At 37.0% G+C, this 20,324-nt stretch overlaps 1 protein-coding gene across 1 annotated transcript; it reads left to right on the top strand.

The window, feature by feature from the left end:
• Nucleotides 1-6,031: 6,031 nt before the first annotated feature.
• On the top strand, nucleotides 6,032-17,082 carry vstm4a (V-set and transmembrane domain containing 4a). The gene is made up of 8 exons (XM_081350405.1): nucleotides 6,032-6,292; nucleotides 7,107-7,502; nucleotides 13,896-13,949; nucleotides 14,529-14,636; nucleotides 14,836-14,869; nucleotides 14,950-15,074; nucleotides 15,471-15,529; nucleotides 16,361-17,082. Exons 1-8 carry the CDS (start codon nucleotides 6,241-6,243, stop codon nucleotides 16,520-16,522), a joined length of 990 nt encoding a protein of 329 aa, XP_081206531.1. The 5' UTR covers nucleotides 6,032-6,240; the 3' UTR covers nucleotides 16,523-17,082.
• The last annotated feature ends 3,242 nt before the right edge of the window (nucleotides 17,083-20,324 follow it).

The raw sequence follows: 20,324 nt of genomic DNA, 5'->3' as shown, positions 1-20,324 counted from the left end.
ACCATGTGGTGTCAAGTGTCAAGCAGATAAAAAAAAATAAATAAAAAAAATTGTAAAATTATGTTGTGCCCTGACAGGCCTTAATAGTCAAAATTACATTTGAGCACCATTGGAGTTTATAATGCCAACAGAAAAGAAAAAAAAAGACCCTGTTGTTTGTGGCATGACATGTATCCACTTGTGGAGTTGTTGTGGTGGATAGCATGTATCTAACCAGATGAACATGTGCCCACGGTCTAAAAATAGCTTGTTGCTTCACTAACAAGTGTCACCCACTTCTTTTGGCTGAATCGTGCCTTAGACTTGTCAACAGATGATATCTGATCCCTCCTTGGGATTTTTAGCCTTTTTCCATCCTGTATTTGGATCCCAATTTTCAATTGTACTTAATACCAGCAACTGTCAGTTATTAAGGTTCAAGAACAATTTATAAACTGCACAGTCTCTGTCGCCAGTTATCTTAATAAAAGGGAGGAATAAATGGGTCACAATAGGAGGGGTATTTTTTAAGCTGGCACCTCCCCCCTCAGTCAATCCATTTTCAAATGTCCTCCTGATGTCAAGCTGTCTCACGCCAGTCTTAACTTTGCAGCCAGGCACTGCTATAATAGGACATGGGTGCAGTGAGCTCTTTCCCAGGAGTCTTGGCTGCAGCAGAGGGCCTGGTGTGTAAAGGTGATGGACACTCACATATGGAGCAGCAGGGCCGCCCTCTCTCCTCTTTAGAGCTCTGTTGCTAAGCTCTCGTCAGAGCTGTTCCACTCTCACTCACCACTTCCTCACCACTCACAGCTGTAGTTTACAGCACTGCTTTATATCCTCAGCTGAACAAGTTGACATGTTATGATGAAAACAACATGAGTCTAACAGCTGAGAACATGAGCGATACAACTGCAGTACTAACATTTAGAAATGGCTAATTTTATATATTCATGAATTTTTGTAAATAGTCATCTTTTCTAGGATTTTTAGGTTTTATACTGCAATATTTTTTTCCTGAAAAAAAAAATCTAAACGGCTACAAAAGATTTACTTCATTTTTAGTTTTCCAGTTTAAAATAAGCTCAGAATTAGCTTATAGCTCAGAATTTGTTTGTTTGAGTAGCCCAAAACAACACACATATACACACACACATATGTGTGTATATATATATATATATATATATATATATATACACACATCATTTTTTTTTTTTTTTTGTGTGTAAAAACCTCTACATATTCTGCCATGTCAGGGATAGTGGGAGCAACATTCGCTATCATGGGTAGATAAGATTTAAGGGGGCTCAGTGGGATACTGCACTCTTATAAAAGTTCTGATTATATTACATGTGTGGCCTTGAGAGATCAGGTTGGTGCTGAACCCCATAACAGGCTGGAATGGTCTCTTCCAAGCACTGGTCATTCCCTCTGTGAATCACCCCGCATGACTTTTATAGTATCGTACTGCAATTACAGACATTCTGCTTGTCAAATATTTCTAAATGCTTTAAAAGGTAACAGATAACAATGTTGTTTTAATACACTTTTATTTTTGAAAAGCTGCAAATGCTGAGTTGTTGTCAAGATATTGAATCCACTGCTTGCACACTCTCTTTCGCTTTATTTTGGATTAAAAATATCTACAAACAATAATGCCTTTTGTATTTGTATGTGGATTGTCAGTATAAGCTCATAAACACTGTTTGTTGGCCCAACACAGCAACATCAGCTCAACCAATGGTGTGAGTTTGGGGGCGAGGCTATCTGTTTATCTAACCAATGGCAGGCGGGGAGAGTGTTTAATCACTTTGTCATTATATGAAGTCCACATAATACAAACTAAATGAATTGTGAGGGAGTTGTTGAATCTTAATTGAAATGACAGTTGTTTTTATATAAACTCTAGTGTGGCTTCTGTTATTTTCCTATCAAAGGCTAATAATTAACACTGTCAATGATCACAGTCACTGAAAGTACTTAAGCCATCAAATATTAGAATAACATCACTATACTCCCAGGCTCATTTACAAAATCCCGTTGAGAGAAAATAACACATAGCCCTTCTTATGGCCTCTGTAATGTTCTCGGATATTGATTGTATCAGGGATATTAGCTGGTCTGTGACTTAATCAGCCACCGCCCCCATCTGAATAAAGCTTGAGCTAAATGACTCCCTCCTGAGGGGCCTGCTCTGTCTCTTTTTATTAAAACCCCACAGTCATTATAATGAAAATGTCAATAGATCTTCCCTTACATGCTTTTACAAGAGAAGGAGCTGAATTGTGATGATTTCTGAGTGACGAAACACTTTTATATACAGCCCTATCTATTTGATTTAATTCATATCTTACGGGATTTTTTTTAAATGCTGATCCACGGGGCCTACTACAGTATTTCAGTGGTTCACAGCTAATAAGCCTTGTTCCAAGGATCATGATTCAAGAGTTTTATTCCCAGACATGTACGTCACGGTTTACTGACACTGCGAGGCTGGTGGGGAACGGCAACAGGCTATAATATGTAAATAATCTAGGACATTAAACAGTCCCATTTCCACGCTGGGTCTTTTTTAGAGTGCCACAACGCTGGTCCTCTGCATATCCAGTGGTATAATTATAAAACCAATTAACTGAGAATAATTTGCCCTAATGGCAGAGCCAATAAACAAACAAACTGAGCGAGTGATTTAATGGAAGGGTGTCTTTGTGTTGCTTTGTTGCCTTGCGAGTGGCCCAAATGAGTTTAACAAGAGCTCCCTCGAGATGCTACATATACCAGAGATATGAGAGAGCATCTCCTTTTGATTTCCCCTGATTCTCGACTCCCATTAAAAACTTTAAGAGGCATCTGTGGAGGTCGGTCGAGCACCTAACTGTACCTATAGCACTGACCATACCGGAGATGTCCGAAGTAGAGCCCGGACCCGAGGCTCTTGAGTTAGCCGAGATGTTGTTGTGCGTGTTATTCCGTATCTCCCGCTGACTCTTGTATTACATTAACGAGCCACTTACTGATTGACTGAGAGCTTCTCTCCATGAGCCCTTTTAATCTACTCTGATATGAAATGCATGATTTCACTGCAGGAGTCAGGTCTGCGGGTGGGCAATGTCTTAAACTGTAATTGAATAAGTGTAAGAATCACTGTGTCTTACATTATCTACAAGGGTAACATAAGTGATAACGGTTCACCCTTTTTGATTGGCACACACACACAAACACATACAAACACTGGTTTATACACATTCAAAGCAATTGGGACCTTATAAACTATAAAAGCTATATATATATATATATATATATATATAGGCCTATATATATAAATCATAAAGTGAATGCGTTACTGAGTTGGATCCATGTGAGAGGATCTGGCATCTACTGTTTTGTAGCCACATGGAGTCAGTGTAGAGTCCTGATAGCAGGAATGAATGTGGTATGTAATTATTTTACAATGAACTGAGTTTCTCTTGCATTTTGCTGGCTTGATTAACTGGTTAATTAGAAAAAAAAAAAAAAAAAAAACAGGTGTTTTGCAAAACCTGATAAATTAGCTATAAAAAAACTAATTTGAACTACAGACGCAATGTCACTACTTGTATTGTCTAAGGCGGTTTGGAATACCATCACCTCATACTGATACTTCTGAAGGATATATAAGTATGAATGCTTAGATTGACTGTTTAGATTTCCAGTATGATGAAGGAACCAGATATGGTAAAGTTTCTTGACTTATTCTGTTTCACATGTTATTTAAAAAATATAGATACACAATATTGCACAGTATTGTGTAAAGGTATGCTAGTATTTTAATTTTATACCCAAAGCTGTGAAATACAGTCAATGTTGTAATCAATGAGTTGGAGGCAGCACTGAAAGATAAGTGGTAGTATTTTTAGACAATTGTTTATTGCTTGTTGACAATTGTTGACTGCTGAGACTGTGATCATGAGGCTTGCGTGCTTTGAAAGATGGGAAATGTCTGTAGATTAATGTAGTGACCGACTGATTCCAGCATATAAAAGTATAATAATAACTGCCATTTTCTTGCACATGCTCCTTTGGTTGAGTTCAACATGTTTCATAAATTATTGTAGACTGTGAAATTCTCAACAGGCTTTTCTCCAGACAGCATATAACAACATGCTGTATATATGCTTTAAAGGGGTCATATAATGGTACATGCACTTTTACAAGTTGATTGTACTGAAATGTGTGTTGGCAGTGCCTGTACACAACCATCATATAATGATAAAAATCCATCCAGTGGTCTTTTTTTAATATCCTTATATGTTTTCCCCCGTCTCAAATCGAGCCGTCTGACCATGTGACGTCACAAAATCGACGCCCCTCCCACGATTGTTAATTGACAGCAGCGTTTCAACACAGACCCGCCCCCTGAGCTAGCTGTCATCATAGTCCGTGCGGACATTGTTGATACGCTGGAGCAGAATGGCGTCTAAGCGATTGTGGTGTTCTGTTCTTGGGTGTAATAACAAACACAGCAGTCATTTTGATGTTCCTATATCCGAACCGCTGAAGACGCAGTCGCTGAGTTTTGTTTTCGAAGGGAATATTCCCCACGATCAACGCCAATGCTTCCATGTTTGCGCGAATCATTTCTCACCAGACTGCTTTATAAAGGAGGGTCAGTATAAAGCTGGTTTTGTTAAGAAGCTGCTCCTGAAAAAAAGATCGGCACCAACTATTCATGTTCCTGCTGCACCTCCAGAAGAAGTGAGTGTAACGTTTTATTAACCTTTATATTAATCTTTGCAAATCGCTTGCACGCTTCACGATGAATGCGGCTAAGGTTTACACTCAGGGTACATTACGGCATGTTTTCTATGTACAACGTTCTCAATATAATTCATAATCCCAAGAACAACACGTTATGGTTATTGTGTTATTACAAACTGTGTACGCACAGAACAGAGGGGCGGGGTGAGCAAAGCTCATTATCATTTAAAGACACATGCACTTAAACGGCGTGCTGAAAACAGAGCTGTTTTTGACCAGGTAAAATTAGTGTTTTCTTACAATACTATTGAGAATTTTTAATTAAAGTGTATTACAAACTTTTCATTTAGACCCTAAAGAATCATAATAACTTGTACAAAAATGGCATTATATGACCCCTTTAAATTTTTCCTTGATCCAGTAAGAACAATATAAGAAACAATACAGAGTTAAAGACAAAAGCTGAAGTATTGCACTGGCAGGGCACGTGTTAAGCTGTAGCCATATACTCTGTTGCTATATATAAGCACATTGTGTAATTCAACTCCTCTTGGCAGCAGTTCTCAGAAGGAGAAACCACTAGCTCAGCACATTACTCTACCCAATAAACCATTATGCTTCAAACCACGAGATGGGTGGACAAGAACTGTGTGCTGAAGACAGAAAACTGCATCCCGTGGACATATTTTCAGTAGTCAGGGTTTAAAGTCTGTCATCATTTACTCATCATGTCATTCCAAACCTGTGACTTTCTTTCTTCCATAGAATATGAAGTATTAATTTCGAAAGACATTTTGGTCAGTTTGTAAATTGTTATACAAAGATTTTAAATAAATTATGCATGGTGCATAAGATGTATGGACTATTTTTAAGATACTTTAATGATAGTTTTGCATCCTTTTTTAAAGCTTAAAAGTCCCGATTATTGTAACTGCATGGGAGAAATTAAATACATTAAAATATCTCCTTTGTGTTTAACAGAAGAAAGAATTTGGATCAGCGTTAATAAAACATTTTGGGTGAACTAGCTTTCAGCTTACATTTTTAAACCCAATTTTTACCACTGTCATAATAAATGTAATATTTATATAAAGGGGGTTTTGGACTCTCACTTTGGAAAGTGAGTCATTGTGAGACATGCCACTGTCTTCACTCATTATCTAAGAAGCTGAGTTCTTAAACCTCACTAAGACCTGGCCGCTGCTCCTATACTTTCGGATGCTGTAGGTCCAGCTGAAAATTTGTGCTGCTTCCAAAGGCTCTCTCAGGAAATGACATTTCCTACGTACTTTTCACTGGCAGGGGGAGTGATTTCAGGATAGAGAAAGAAAATGAGTGCGGGTGAAAAAAAGAAAGACTGGGAAAGAGGGGTGTTTCTAACTGGGAACAGAGCACGCACTGTTTCAGATTACACACACACACACAGTGAGAGGGAGAAAGAGAAAGAAAAGGAGAAAAAAATCTCAGGGACTCCTTTCTTTTCTTGACGTTTAGTTGGGTTTATGGAGCCTGCGGGTCTGCAAAATGAAGCTCTCCGCTGTATCGATAGTTCTCCTGACTAGGGCTTTTATTGGAGGTAAGGATGTGTGTTTATGTTGGCCTTTTAATATGCAGTGACGAAACTGGCAAAAATTGCTATCAGGGGGTACATGGTCAGTGAGATTTTTCAGATGAATGCTTCACGTTTGTCATACATGTAAAGTAACTGCAGTCTTTATCTGCATAAAACTATTTAAGCAAAACCTCTTTGACCTACTTTTACTCTATATTTGTGTATTTTTCTCCAGTGCATATTTCAAAATATGTCAGACTGCATTATTCTGAACAGTCTTAGTTAAGCAACTAGGATTTTTTCTTTTTGTTTATGTCCAAATCTCTCTTGTGATGTGGTTTTTGAATTGAAAACAGAGCCCCGCTTGACCCCTGAGGGACTCGAGTAATTGGGACACAACATAAACATGACAAAGGCTTTTAACAGCTGGATACAATCTTGTTGTCGTGTTCCCTGCTCAGTCCTCTAGTTCAAGAAGGCAGACAAATGTTTTCCACCTGTAGTTTCTGTTTGGCAGAGCATATTGAGCCCAGATGCATTCAAAATATTTTACACCCTTTAATGGTCATGGATTTAGGCCAGAATAGGAGATATCACAAATGAAGCTCCAAAGAAAACTGAAGGATAAATATAATTTATATTATGCATTAAAAAAAAAAAAACTATGGTCAATCTATATTTGCTATTTTTTATCTTTCAAGATTTCTTTTCATGATCTCTTTTATTTCTCTTCTGTATGCTCATTTAAATTGACAATATGACAGAATCAAATATACTCTATTTAGTATAATACATTAGCAGTAATAATACAGAGAAACATGTTGTTTTTTTCCCCCAGAGCTGAGTGCCGCTTTAAATGTGTCCGTCACCCCTGGGCCAGTCAGCATGTGTATGGAAGGAGACAACATCACTTTGTCCTGCTTAGTGTCTCAGAGGAAGAGAAGCAGCAGTGTCCTGGTGCTTCGTTGGCTCTACTTCCCCACTCCTGAAGACGAGCACCTCGTGGTCAGGATGGGCATGAAGAAAGCCAAGTATTACGGCAACTACAGCAAGCACTTTCCCCAGACAAAGTTCCACCTGTGGGAAGAAATGGACGGACAGATCTACCGTCTGCTTATCCTGAATGTGTCCCTGGAGGATGGGGGTAACTACACCTGTAAAGTGCAGGAAATACGGAAGCACAGAAACAAGTGGAGGGCCTCGTCGAATGGAACAGGGAGCATGGAATTAAGAGGTAACGAGGATTTTTTTTATTAAATTATGTAAAATACATTATGTGCTCAGCCATTCAGTATATGAATTCTGAAGGCTAATGTTTTCTCAAATGAAACACTTTTTTTTTATATATAGAAGCATTCACCTTTTTTATATGTCAAATGTGCATCCTCTCATTTAGTGCGACCATTAGCTTTAGCATGTTAGTAAACCTGAGTCCAAGCACCAAAAAGCATTTTTTTTTTTTTTTTTACTCATTGCACGTTATACAAATACTGAATCATTAATCATACATTGAAACCACATTTGCAATGTGTTTTGGTAGTTGACACGTCTGCCATTTTGACATTTTTGTCAAGTTAACTTTGTGGCTTCTCTGTTTTGATGCATACATAAACAGAACACTATGTACTACGAGTACAATCAGAAAGTTTCAAAGTACATTCAACTCATCTGAATTGTTCTTGTGAGACATTATGGGCCTCATTTATAAAATGTTGCGTAGAGACCATCATACATTTGATGTTACGATCATTTCTCCAATGTGCGTAAGTTTGTTGTTGTTGTTGTTGGACCACCTCCTCCATTCCTTTTGGACAAATTAATTAGTGCAATAACAAAAAAATGCAAGATGCATTTGATTAGAAAAATTGCACAATGTGAACGCTTTTTATGCAAGTAAGCAATATGGAGTATCGGCGTTTAAAACTAACCGTTCAACTCAGAGCCTAGTGCCAGCGAACACTGTGGTTGAGTTGGATGTGGTGTAAGAGTGATGTCTTGCCATGGTCAGGGCTAACCGCACGACAGCTGTTTCCTCCAGTTCACTAATCCTTCAGTATCCAGCACAGGGTCAATTTCAATTCCACAATTAGTGACAAAGGTCATTGTTAGCTATTTGTAAACCTCTTTTACAGAGGGGATGGTCTGTCTTTTCAGAACATCACAAAAGAGTGACTATATCAGATTCACAGTGACATTACTCCATGTCAACGGTTCAAAGCCCTAATCCAAATAGTTTTAGAACGGTCCATAAAATTTTCAAATAATCAACAAGAAAATGAGGCGTAAACATTCCCATTTCTCACGTCGTAGCCTTTTCTTACATGCTAGCTTCGGTGTGTTTGTAAGTCTCAGGGTTCCACCTTCCACATATATACATCATTTCCACTATAAATGTGTTTTGGGCCAACACAAACAGACCATGAGCCTGTTAATGAGAGCAACCTGGACATGCTGTGGGGACAGAGCGAGGAGGCTTGGCAAGGATGCCACTGAAAACATTTACTCTGGCTGCATTATGAGTTTTCCTATGGTGTTCGGACAGCGAGAGGTCCCCAATGCTTCAGCGTCCACTGGATTAATCATCTGCCTGATAAACGGCAATTGCCTGATTCTAGCAACAATGAAGAGAACAAAGAAGTATTTGTTTGCACTTAAAGGGACAGTTCACTCAAAAATAAACATTTTGTCATTATTGACTTTTGCATGCCGTATGACTTTCTTTCTTCCATAAAACACAAAAGATGTTCTGAAGAATATACTAGAGCTTTTAAACTTTAAAAAACATGCAAAAACACCATATCATTCATCAACATTTTATAAAAGTATTCCATGATACTTTTACTGTAAATAAATCTTCTGAAATCACTTTGTGTGATCAACAGACTAAAATATAAGTTTTTCCACTGATAATCTTCACCTTTAACAGTTTTTGTCACGATTTTGTAAACTGGATCAATGGAGTCATTTGAAAAGATCCAACTCAAAAGAATGATGCGTTCACAAATCAGACATTGCTTCTCTCATGGACGTCCCAGTGAGAACTAGAGCAGATGTAAAGATTTTCAGTGCATAATAAATTACATTTCAATCTGTTCCTCACACAAAGCTATTATAGGTTTCAGAAGACTTGGAATACAGTGCACAAGTCATATTTCTTTTTTTATGTTCCACTGAAGAAAGAAAGTCATATGGGTTTGGAATGACACGAGGGTGAGTAAATGATGACACGGTTTTCATTTTTGGATGAACCATTTCTTTAAAGAAGCTTTGTACCATTCAAAAAGTGAAGTTATTTATTATGCTTCATCATCGGCAATGAATAACCATTGCATTTTCCTTTGTATAGTTCTCTTTGTATAACTGATGCTTTAGAAGCTAAATTCTAAAAGTAACAAGTCTGTGAAATTTCTGTATATGTAAGCAGTTTATTTTGAGAAGAGAAAAACTGCGGTTTATTTTTTAAAACCACCACATAAAGTGCACATATAGCTGATGATTTATTTGAAGAAAAATACCAGCATATATCTCACTGATATAAAGATGTGGGTTTGAGGGATATAAGCAACATAAAATTACTGTAGGGTTTATACAACCACAGATACCCCACTTTACCCGACTCTGAGACCAGTACAAGAAAAAAACAAGTGAAAGAGTAAACAAACAAGAGGCAATAAGGAAGGAAATGTAGGTCGTAGGTTGAATTAAACCGGGGAATTTGTTATGTACAACAAAACAATGTCAACTAGCTGAGATCCCCCATAAACATAGACCAAAGCAGGACTACAGAGCGGGGTTAACCACTTCAACCATCACTACAGCCACGGGGTCGGCCAGCAAATGACTTAATGCTTTTCCAAAACAAAAGCGGCACTCAAACATGCCCCGTTCCTCACCCGTTTGACTTCGGATGTAGTGTGCACTTTGTTCTCGAGTGTCATTGCACAGTGTTTCTGCAGATCTGAAAATGTGCTGAACCCTACAGTTTAGCAGGGGTTTTATAGAATGGTTTTGACTTGAAAGAAAATGCAGATCAGATGTGTAACTGTATATCTGCTGTGGACAGAGTGTCCTTTTTTTTTTTTTGGAAAGGATTTATCTTGTGCCTTTCACTGCTCTAGTAATTAAGGTAATGTAACAGTGTGTAATTTTAATATAAAACAATACTTTCTCCTTGCTTAATATGCAGAGAGAACCATTTGTAGATTGATTTACCCTTCCATTACGTTTCTTTAGCATCTTAACCCTCGGGTCTTTAGTGACCTGGGACATCATTCACTACCCACATCCTCATACATTTTTTTCAAGTTAGACATCAACCTTCTTAGTATTCCTTAATCAATTCATTGTAAACTATTTAACAAGAAAGAAATATATACAATTATAAAAGAATGCCTGTTTTACCACTTTTTTTGTTGTAAAAATTACAATATAGGGTCACTAATGACCCGATGTGTGTAACGGTGTAAGCATATTTTTTCTTCACAACAATAATTGAATCTCTGATGACTGAATAAGTGCAATTCACCAATTTTCCACAAGGTGGCAATATCTGACACAATGATGAAGTGATGTTTCACTCATAGTTACCGCAGACAAAAAACAAAAGATTAGGAAGTATCATCAGCAAAACTTGAAATGGCTCAGCGATTTACTGCAGAGCAAGTACTGAACGCAATCAAATATTAGTGTCACTGTCACTTGATGGTGATTCTGGTGAAGAAGCTGTCAGCGATTAAAATATTGATTTTGAAGATGTTGAAAATGACCGTTTTTAGAATATGTTTGAGGTTTGCGAATATGGGCCAGATGCTGGAAAATGAGCTCTGACGAGGACAGTAATGATGGTATGAAACATCTGCTCGAACTGAACCATTCCAAGCTCCAAAAGGAAACAAAATATGCTTTATTTGATTCTCCTGTAATTGTTACTCTAATATCAGGAGAGTTTTATATTATCGAGAAGGTAGAGATCCAGCCGTGTTAGATATAACTAAATACCCGAATATGTAATAATGATTGGCGAAACATTCATGCATTTAAGGGGTAACCTAGCCTGGGAAAACCCAGACAACTTCCGGCAAATTTAGATTTGCTCTGCAAGTAGTCTGGCAAAGAGCTCATTCAAGCCCATTTCTAATCCGTCGAAATTGCGGCACCAATCAGAAACGTTGGGGCGGGCTTTACACGATGACGATCGCTCTGATTGGTTTCAGGTCTATCCAATTGCGCCCAGAGGCATTTGAGCGACGTCCGTTGGTGAAGCGCAGCAACTTTTAAATGCATTATTATATTCAAATTGCAAACACATGAGGACAGTCTCCATGAAAGACCCACTGGCAGATGAACGTGCTACTACATTTCATTTAGGAAGTTAAATTAGATTTAATAGAGGATTTTAACTGTGACAAGATGATTGACAGGGCAGTTTACGTGACAGGATGAACGCGACAGATCCGTCCGATAAAGATGACGAAGTAGTATGTCCCAAAGCTTGCCTACTTTTTTGCTACACATTCAGAAGTAAATACCTTTTCTTCACAAAAAGAGTACATACTTTTATGGCGTAGTGTAACTTAGGCTAATTGGGGCGCAGCATATGGCTTTACACGATGACGATCGCTCTGATTAGTTTTAGGTCTATCCAATTGCGCCCAGAGGCATTTGAGCGACGTCCGTTGATGACGCCCCTTTGGAAATGAGTTTTAATGAAGCTTTGCCAGACCATAACTCAGTAACCTGCCCAACACAGCAACATTGACTCAAGCAATGGTATTGGTTTTGGGGCAGAACTATGTATCTGGCTGACCATTGGCAGATGGAGGGAGTGTACAGGAAATTTCAAGTTTTTGTCATGCTAAAGGCACATAAATAAGAAGGTTCTTGCTTACACTTTTTATTGCTTTTCATCATTCAGTCATCTACATTTTATTGAGCTCATTTGAAGTTTTAACTATCTTACAATTATCTTTGAAAGTAATTCTCTCCAACAGTGCCCTCAACATCTGCAAGCAATTTCCCCTGACCTGTTTAAAAAATGTCATGCAGCAAGCATTGAACGAAGAAAACTTAAAGAGTGAATGAGAGAAAGAGTATGATTTTCCATGTATTCTCAAAAATCTGAACTTAGTTTTCCAGGTAAACAAGTATTAACAATAATTAATAGTAGACTAAGTTATTTAAACATTGATGTAATGCATGCTGAATGTATTAATAGCTGTTTATAAGCTTTCTGTGATAGATTTATTAAAGCCACATTTCTCAAGGTCAAAGGTTAAGTATTTTTAGAGGCCGCTAATGCAACTTCCTTTTAAACTAAATGTCCTTGCCTGGTCATATTGAAGCCTCATCAAGCACAACCCTGCAAAAAATCTCCACAGTAAACAAGATGTTGGAGAGAATGACCGGGTTGAGACTTGACCCAAATTTTCAACAATATGATAATACAGAGATTTTCCCCTGAACATGGATTGTAAAATTGCAATACAAATGTTAAGTGCAGTAAAATCCACAACAACCCAAACAAGTTTGCAATAAAATAAAATAAAAAAAATACCTAAAAACCTAAATGAAACTACAAACTGCTTCTACAAAACTACAAAAAGTACAAACTACAAATTCTGCTTCTGAGAACCCCAGAAATGTGAAAAGGGTCCATTGTATCTGTTAGCTTTCCTTCTTCTCCTAGCATACTCTCTTGAGAAGGTGCTTATTTTGAAAAAGTAATTACGACCGCTAAAAAAGTACATTCTATATAGTATGAGTGTGTGTAGTATGAATGTAATCTGGACGTACTACATTCGCCATGTTGTCATTATCATGTGACTTACCCGCTTCACTGCCATTCACAAATCCTCTCCCGTGGCCTCATGGGATAGTAAAGTGTTCATCATATGCACACTTCAGAATCGGAAGTAGTAGGTCATCCGGGTCCTTTTTGCCTACTGTTTTATGAGTACTTTGAATTCGGACATACTTCTTTTGCCACTTACTGTTTTCCGCCTACTAAATAAGTCTGCGATTTTGGATGCACCCTATTTCTCCGCAGCGCTTTAGCGTATTGAGACAAATCTTGGTACATGTAATCACAAGCATGACCTGAGACAACATGCTGCATTTTGGCACAGCACTACCTACTGGTCAGGACTGGAGACATGAAAAATAGCTTTGCCCAAAAATCATAAAACTCTTTTAATTCAGTGTTTATTTTAATGAAACTGGTCTTTATAGATTCCTTGAGTCATACCAAGAACAATAATACAAATTATGCCATATTCGGTCGAACTTGCTGTCTGCCATTTAATTATTTTTTTGAAAAGCTACTTTTTTCAAACACATCAACAAATTTGATAGCATGGTGCCAAGCTTATTTTGAGGCTATAAATCTGCAACACTTTGGTATATTGACCTTAAACTTCATATGTGTCATTGTCTCCTCACACATCAATTTGGAAACAGTGCCACCTATGTCAAAGTGATGATTGTATTTGGGATTTGTACCAAATATATTCTAAAAATGTCTTTAATTATTAATTGTTGCAGTTGCTCTGATGCTCCCAGCAATGCTTGCATAACTTTAATTGCAGCTGTATTTATGTCTCTCTTTCTCTCTCTCTCTTAATGTTTTCAGTACATCATACACCAAGCACAGGAAAAGCTGATGTCATATGGAGCATGTTTGAAGGTATGCCGTTGCCTCAATATTGTAATAAAATAGAGCTTGTTTATTGCAGTCTGGTGTATGGTCTCTGTCACTGATAAAGACACTGGCTTGGATCACAGCTTAATGTTAGATAGCTTTTGGCTAGTCTCGAGTAGCCAGACCTTCAGACTGACGGCAGAAGTTGGTCCGTGGGCGTTACGTCCGAGGCTGAGACTAGCTTTTGGCTAGTGTGTTACATCTCCTCCCTTCTGGTGGAGAAAGACCAAACCAAATTCAACCAAGTGTAAACCAAGTGTGCTCAAGGTGTTTGGTTTATTTTTGTGGTCAGCTTTGCCCAAGCTTTTATTGGAATAAAGATTCTTCCTTGGTTTATGACACTTTACAACAATTCCACTGCATTATTACAAAATCCACTACATTTTAAACACAAAATAAAAACACATTATTGTGGGTGTAATTCATAGTTTTAATAACATTTGTTAAAAGTAAAAAGAATGTAATACTGATTGTTGGAGAATGTTATCATTTGTTTGTTTGCAGGGTTCACGCTCATTGTAATAAAGTGTTCACAGCGCATTATTTTGCTGTGATCTCTTTCAGATTTGTATCTGTGTGCTGTGCTCATCTGCTCTGTCGGTCTGGTCTGCATGCTTGTCTTTGCCGTGACTATCACATGTCAGCACCTACAGCACAAACGAAGACTACGAGGTGATGAGCTTTTTACCCTAGAGTCCACATTATTTACCCGATACTTTAACGATACAATGTCATCAGTGCAAAAAAATCTTTTCAAAATGAAATTATTTTTGTATTATGCAATACTGTTTTTCTTGTTGTCACTGAGTATTTATTTAATTATTTATTCATTTTTTTCTAATGTTTTTATGCTTGTTCTGTCTCCATCTAGCCAATTATTACCTTGTGAAGTGCCCAGAAAACAGGTAGACCTGGTTTACCACTGCTTTACTGTTATGCATGTATGATTGATTCTAAGACTAACATTGTTGTTTTAAATGTCCAGCTCAGGGGAGACAGTAACCAGTGTGTCCAGCTCCTCTCCTGCAATGCACAGAAAAGAGAAACGACACAAACCTCATCTCAGAGACGTCACTGAACCACTACCACCACCACAGATACCAGCTAAAGGTACATTGAAACACCATGTACTCCCTGGGTACATATTGTGATATCAAAAATATTGGGTAACATTAGTTAATGCATTAGGTATTATGAACCAACAATGAACTTTTTAATGGCATTTAATAATATAAGTTCATATTAAATTATAAATACACTATTGCATTTATGCATTTTGCAGATGCTTTTGTCCATTGTAATTCACATTCATTCAGTATACATTAATTACTGTTAATTTAACATTTAAAATGTATTAGTGAATGTAGAAATTAACATTAACCAAGGTTAATAAATGCTTGATATTCCATTGACTAATGGTACACGATAGAACCTTATTGTAAAGTGTTTTCAAATTTCGAACCCTTGAAAATATATATATTTTTCATAGTTTGGTTTGTTTTCTAGCACCTGCACCAAGAAAACCACGTAGAAGCAAACTTTTAAAGCCACAACCTACAAAAATGGTAGGAATGCCGACTCTTATCGAATTCATTTTACATAAGAGCATTATTTGCTTTCATGCTAAAACGTTAAAAAGATTAAGTGATGCTGATATGGTTTCATAATTGTCCTAAATATATATCTTGCTAAATTTCTTTTATAATGTTTTTCATAATTAATTTTGTATATGTAATCTTTTTATTCACAATTTGAAATTTGCATCTAACAACGCACTTTCTTTAGCCTCTCAATTGAATTTTCACAGACTAGAAACATGCAAGAGGGAAATAATGTAGCTTTCTCATAGAGCTCTATGTTCGCCACAGTTATTGCTATACCTACCTCCATTTATGGGTGTTATAATTTTATTTACTATTATTGCTTTCCAAAGCGTGATTATTTATTTAACATGGTTGATTCTTATTAGATTAGTTTCCAGGGAAATAATCACAGAAAAGCAGAAAAGCAGAAAGGAAATATTTTAAGATCCAGCATTGTGTTGTGAAATCCGTTAGATCAGACTTGTTTCAATGAGTGTAATTGATAGGGTATTGGAGGACATGAATATGTCTATGCTTCTGCTCTGTCCACTTGCGGTGTTTGCATTCCCTTTTTAGAATGACTTGCTTTGACCATCTGACATATCTACTTATCAGATCAAGTGCTTGTTCCTACTTGAGACTCCTAGTTACATCCGTCTACGAACAATCCTAAAATTATACCTATAATTTCATGTTGTTCTGTCTGACCCCACATTCCTCAGTGAATACTAAACGCCCCTTTTAGACCTCTGACCACATACTGTAGTGTTCATATATCTGAAACGCCCTGTCTTCGCTCTTCTCGCCCTCAAGCCAAGGGTGGTAGAGGACAGTCTGACATACGCAGAGCTGGAGCTGGTGAAACCGAAGCCTGAGCTGAAAACAGACTCCACTGGATGTGCACAACTTGAGCCCGAAACACACTGCACGGGGACTGTTTACGCCCAAATACTTTTTGTGGAGAAGCAAGTGTAAATATGTATATTAAGAGTTTCATACCAAAAATTATTTATGAGATTGTTTAAAATATTTTTTACCTACATACTGATGTTCTGGTATTCCACATGTACTAGCATAACTCTGTAATACAACAGCAGCATTTTCTTTTGATATATTTGGGCACATTTATGTACCTCTAGATTTAAGACCTTGCTTTCTTTAAGCAAAAAGAAAGGATTACATAATGGATTTAACTCCAAACGTGCATAATTTGATTATGCAATTTTGTAAAATATGTAACAATTTTATTTTTTGCTATGTTGAAATAAAGATTTCTCCTCTAAAAGCAGAGGATGATACAGTATGAGCTAAAGAGCACAATTTATTGTCTCATTTTATTGGCAGTCATAACGTATTGTGTATTGAAGCATATCAAAGACTATTTAACCCTCTGATGTAACCAGAATAACATTTATAACCTTCTTTGTTTAAGTTTACTTTCCATAACTGAAAATATGCATCAGCTGTAGTGTGTGTTAGATCATTTCAATTCAGCTTGACTGTGACTATTTATAAAAAAAGAATGCGTTTTTACTATTTTAATGCATAATATTTGTGAACAATAATTGTTATTAATAATACATATTTTTATATTTATAAAATGTTTAAATTATAGTGTAAATTCTATATAGGGCTGTCAAATGAATTAATCGTGAATAATTGCATCTGACATAAAACTTTGTGTTTATATAATAGGCTATATGTGTGTGTGTGTGTGTGTGTGTGTGTGTGTGTGTGTGTGTGTGTGTGTGTGTGTGTGTGTGTGTATATGTGGATGTGATTCATCAATTTGACAGCACTAAAAATAAATAAATGTATATTACAAATATAAACATTTAGAATTAGAAACAGCAATAGGGACTAAATATATTTAGCATCATACATATATATATATATATATATATATATATATATATATATATATATAGCATTTGCTGTTTAATGTGCATATATATATATATATATATATATATATATATATATATATATATATAAAACATTTTGATAAAATCTGTAATATTTTGTAATTCAGTAGTGCTCATAATTTATTATGTTTATTATGTTTTATAACAGCTAAAAGCTCTGTCTACATAATTAGGTTTGGACAAGTTATTATTATAAGCATGAAGCAGTTGATACTGCACATCCTCCGTTCTTGAATTTAGTCTGTCTCTCTCTTTCTCCATTTCTCCCACACACAGCTAAGAACCAGTGACTGTGATGAACCCTTTAATGGTTACATTTATTAAAATCATACTAATTGTAATCATGCTTAATAATTAGCTTTACAGTGCATTATAATTGGGTTAGGCTACAAGATGGTTCTGCCTAGGTGCTATAATTTATTTGATTTAATTATTCAGAAGAGCCCAAATGGTTTGACATTTAATATCATAAAATCAGCGACGTATTAAAATTGAGATGGCTATTGTCTTTTCAGAAGGTCATTTGCTTCTCTTCGTGAGATATACGGTGATTATTTTCCAGTCTATTAAGCGCCTCTACTTAGCACAATTAGCCGCATGCACAAAGGTTAAAGAGAGCGACTCTCCCCCCTTCCTCTTCCTCGTGGTCACAGCGCATATTAATGAGCAGATGCAGCGTGAGAGAAGGAGAGAAGGATGGCAGAGATGGAGTGACAGAGCGAGATACAGTTTCTCCTGCGCCCTCAGCTCTGGATCTATCTGAAACATAAGCGTCAAGCGTAAACACAGCTATTCTCTTCATCAAACCCTGCCTGTGTCGTCTCATCTGAACTTACGATGGCCTTCTGCTGTCCCGTTTTGTTTTTGCTCTGCAGGAGTGCCCGAGCATTTTCTGACCGGGTCTTCTCAGAGAAAGAGAGAGCTAGAGACAGCTGAGAGAGAGAGAGAGAGGCCTCATCTCTGCTGTTTTGTATGAATACGTGCAGATGTTGCGAGCACAAAACCCAGAACAAAGCAAGAATTTCAACTGTTCTCAAGGGAGAGAAATCCACAAACACAGTTTACCACAGAGATGCTAACATATAAGGCCACCAAAAGCTGGGCAAATTCATCTGCTCTCAATTCTGTTGTGTTTTTGAACAACACCCTTCCTTGACTAAATAAGGCAGAAAAAAAAGAAAAGAAAGAAAAATCGCATTTTTTCACCGCTCCGAGCTGCAACTTCAGCAAAAAAGCAAGAGTCTGTGATTATTTACTCGCGCTCATGTCATTCCAAACCCATATGTTGTTATTTTCGCGGAGAAACTCCAAAAGGGCAAAATCTGAAGGATTTTACAAAGCTCTTTTCCTCACAGTGACATATAGGGAAGATACAGTGAGTAACATTATTTTACTCGAGTCGGTCATAAAAATAAAAAACAGCACAATCATTGACCTGCCCACTGTATGGGGTATGGACCTTCTTCACTGTAATGACGCGTTTTAACTGTGATCAGCATCGTAAATCCTGTAAAGTATTTTTATTTTACATATTTTATTTTATTTTAAATGTATGTACGTTTATAACACTTTACTTTGTATTATATTACATTTGCATCAAATTACTAAAACCAGTTAACGCTGCTGCGGGTGTGTTTCACAGCGGCTGTGATTGACTGACGGTAAAATTGACATAGGCCTATTTCTCTCTGACTGCCGTTATCAATATCTCTATTTTATTAACTCTTTTTGAAAGTTGTGAAAACACTATTGTGGGGTTTTGCTATTTGAGTAAATGGGAACACACACACACACACACACACACACACACACACACACACACACACACACACACACACACACACAAATAATATCTATCTATCTATCTATCTATCTATCTATCTATCTATCTATCTATCTATCTATATCATTTTCCGCCATAGAAGTTTACCCAACTATGACTTTCGCTTCTGAGAAACCCGGAAATGTTAAGTCTCGGCCTCATTTTCATTCCCGTCAAAAATGAAATATGCCGCTAAATTATATTATATTCTGATTGGTCAATCGCACCATCCAAAGGTCCTGCTGGCATTTACGAATATTCACTGTTGTGGGCCTACAGTACTTGTCCATAGCCAACGCTAAAACCGCCACTATTTCATGGCTCTCAGTGAAGGGCTGATATGTACACTTTGTGAAATATGACGTTTTGTATAAGCTATATACACATACACAAGTATATATACTGTTCAACAAGTTATCTTGTATATAGTCTAATATACATTATATAATATATATAGAGGCCTACAAAAACATACATAGCATCTTACGTAGGCCTACTATCTTAATACAGTGGACATTAATATTTCTTTATTTTTCGCATTTTGAGAGCAAGTATACATTACATTAAATCCAATCACAGTGGAGATATAACCTCATGAAATGGTTGATCTCAGATTCCCACCAGTTTTCTTTATGGGCCGACCCCCATCGCTGGATTATTCATGCTGCTTAATGATGACTATTAGGAGAAGACAGTCTCCAAAGGTTGGAGGGGAGCAACAATTAGCCCTCTTCCCCAGAGAGGGAAGTGGAGCGTGGCCTGGTGGGAGTTCCCAGTAATCACAGCTCTTTCCCTGCTGTCCGCCTGCTTGAGAGATCCAGACTCGGACTCATTAATGTGCCAAAGAGACCCTTAATACACAGCAAAATTACACATCTGGACAGCGGAAGACCAGAAGCTTTTTCTTCTGTTCTGTTCAACAAGTTAGCTTGTGTACAGTCTAATATACAGTATATAATATAATAAATAAATTTATATACATATAATTATGAAAATAAGTATATTAAATAATTATACTTAAAGCATTTCC

This window comes from Scardinius erythrophthalmus (genome assembly GCF_964197995.2).
Source record: "Scardinius erythrophthalmus genome assembly, chromosome: 21".
In the NCBI taxonomy this organism is placed as follows: Eukaryota; Metazoa; Chordata; class Actinopteri; order Cypriniformes; family Leuciscidae; genus Scardinius; species Scardinius erythrophthalmus.
This window is presented reverse-complemented; position numbering and strand designations above follow the sequence as displayed.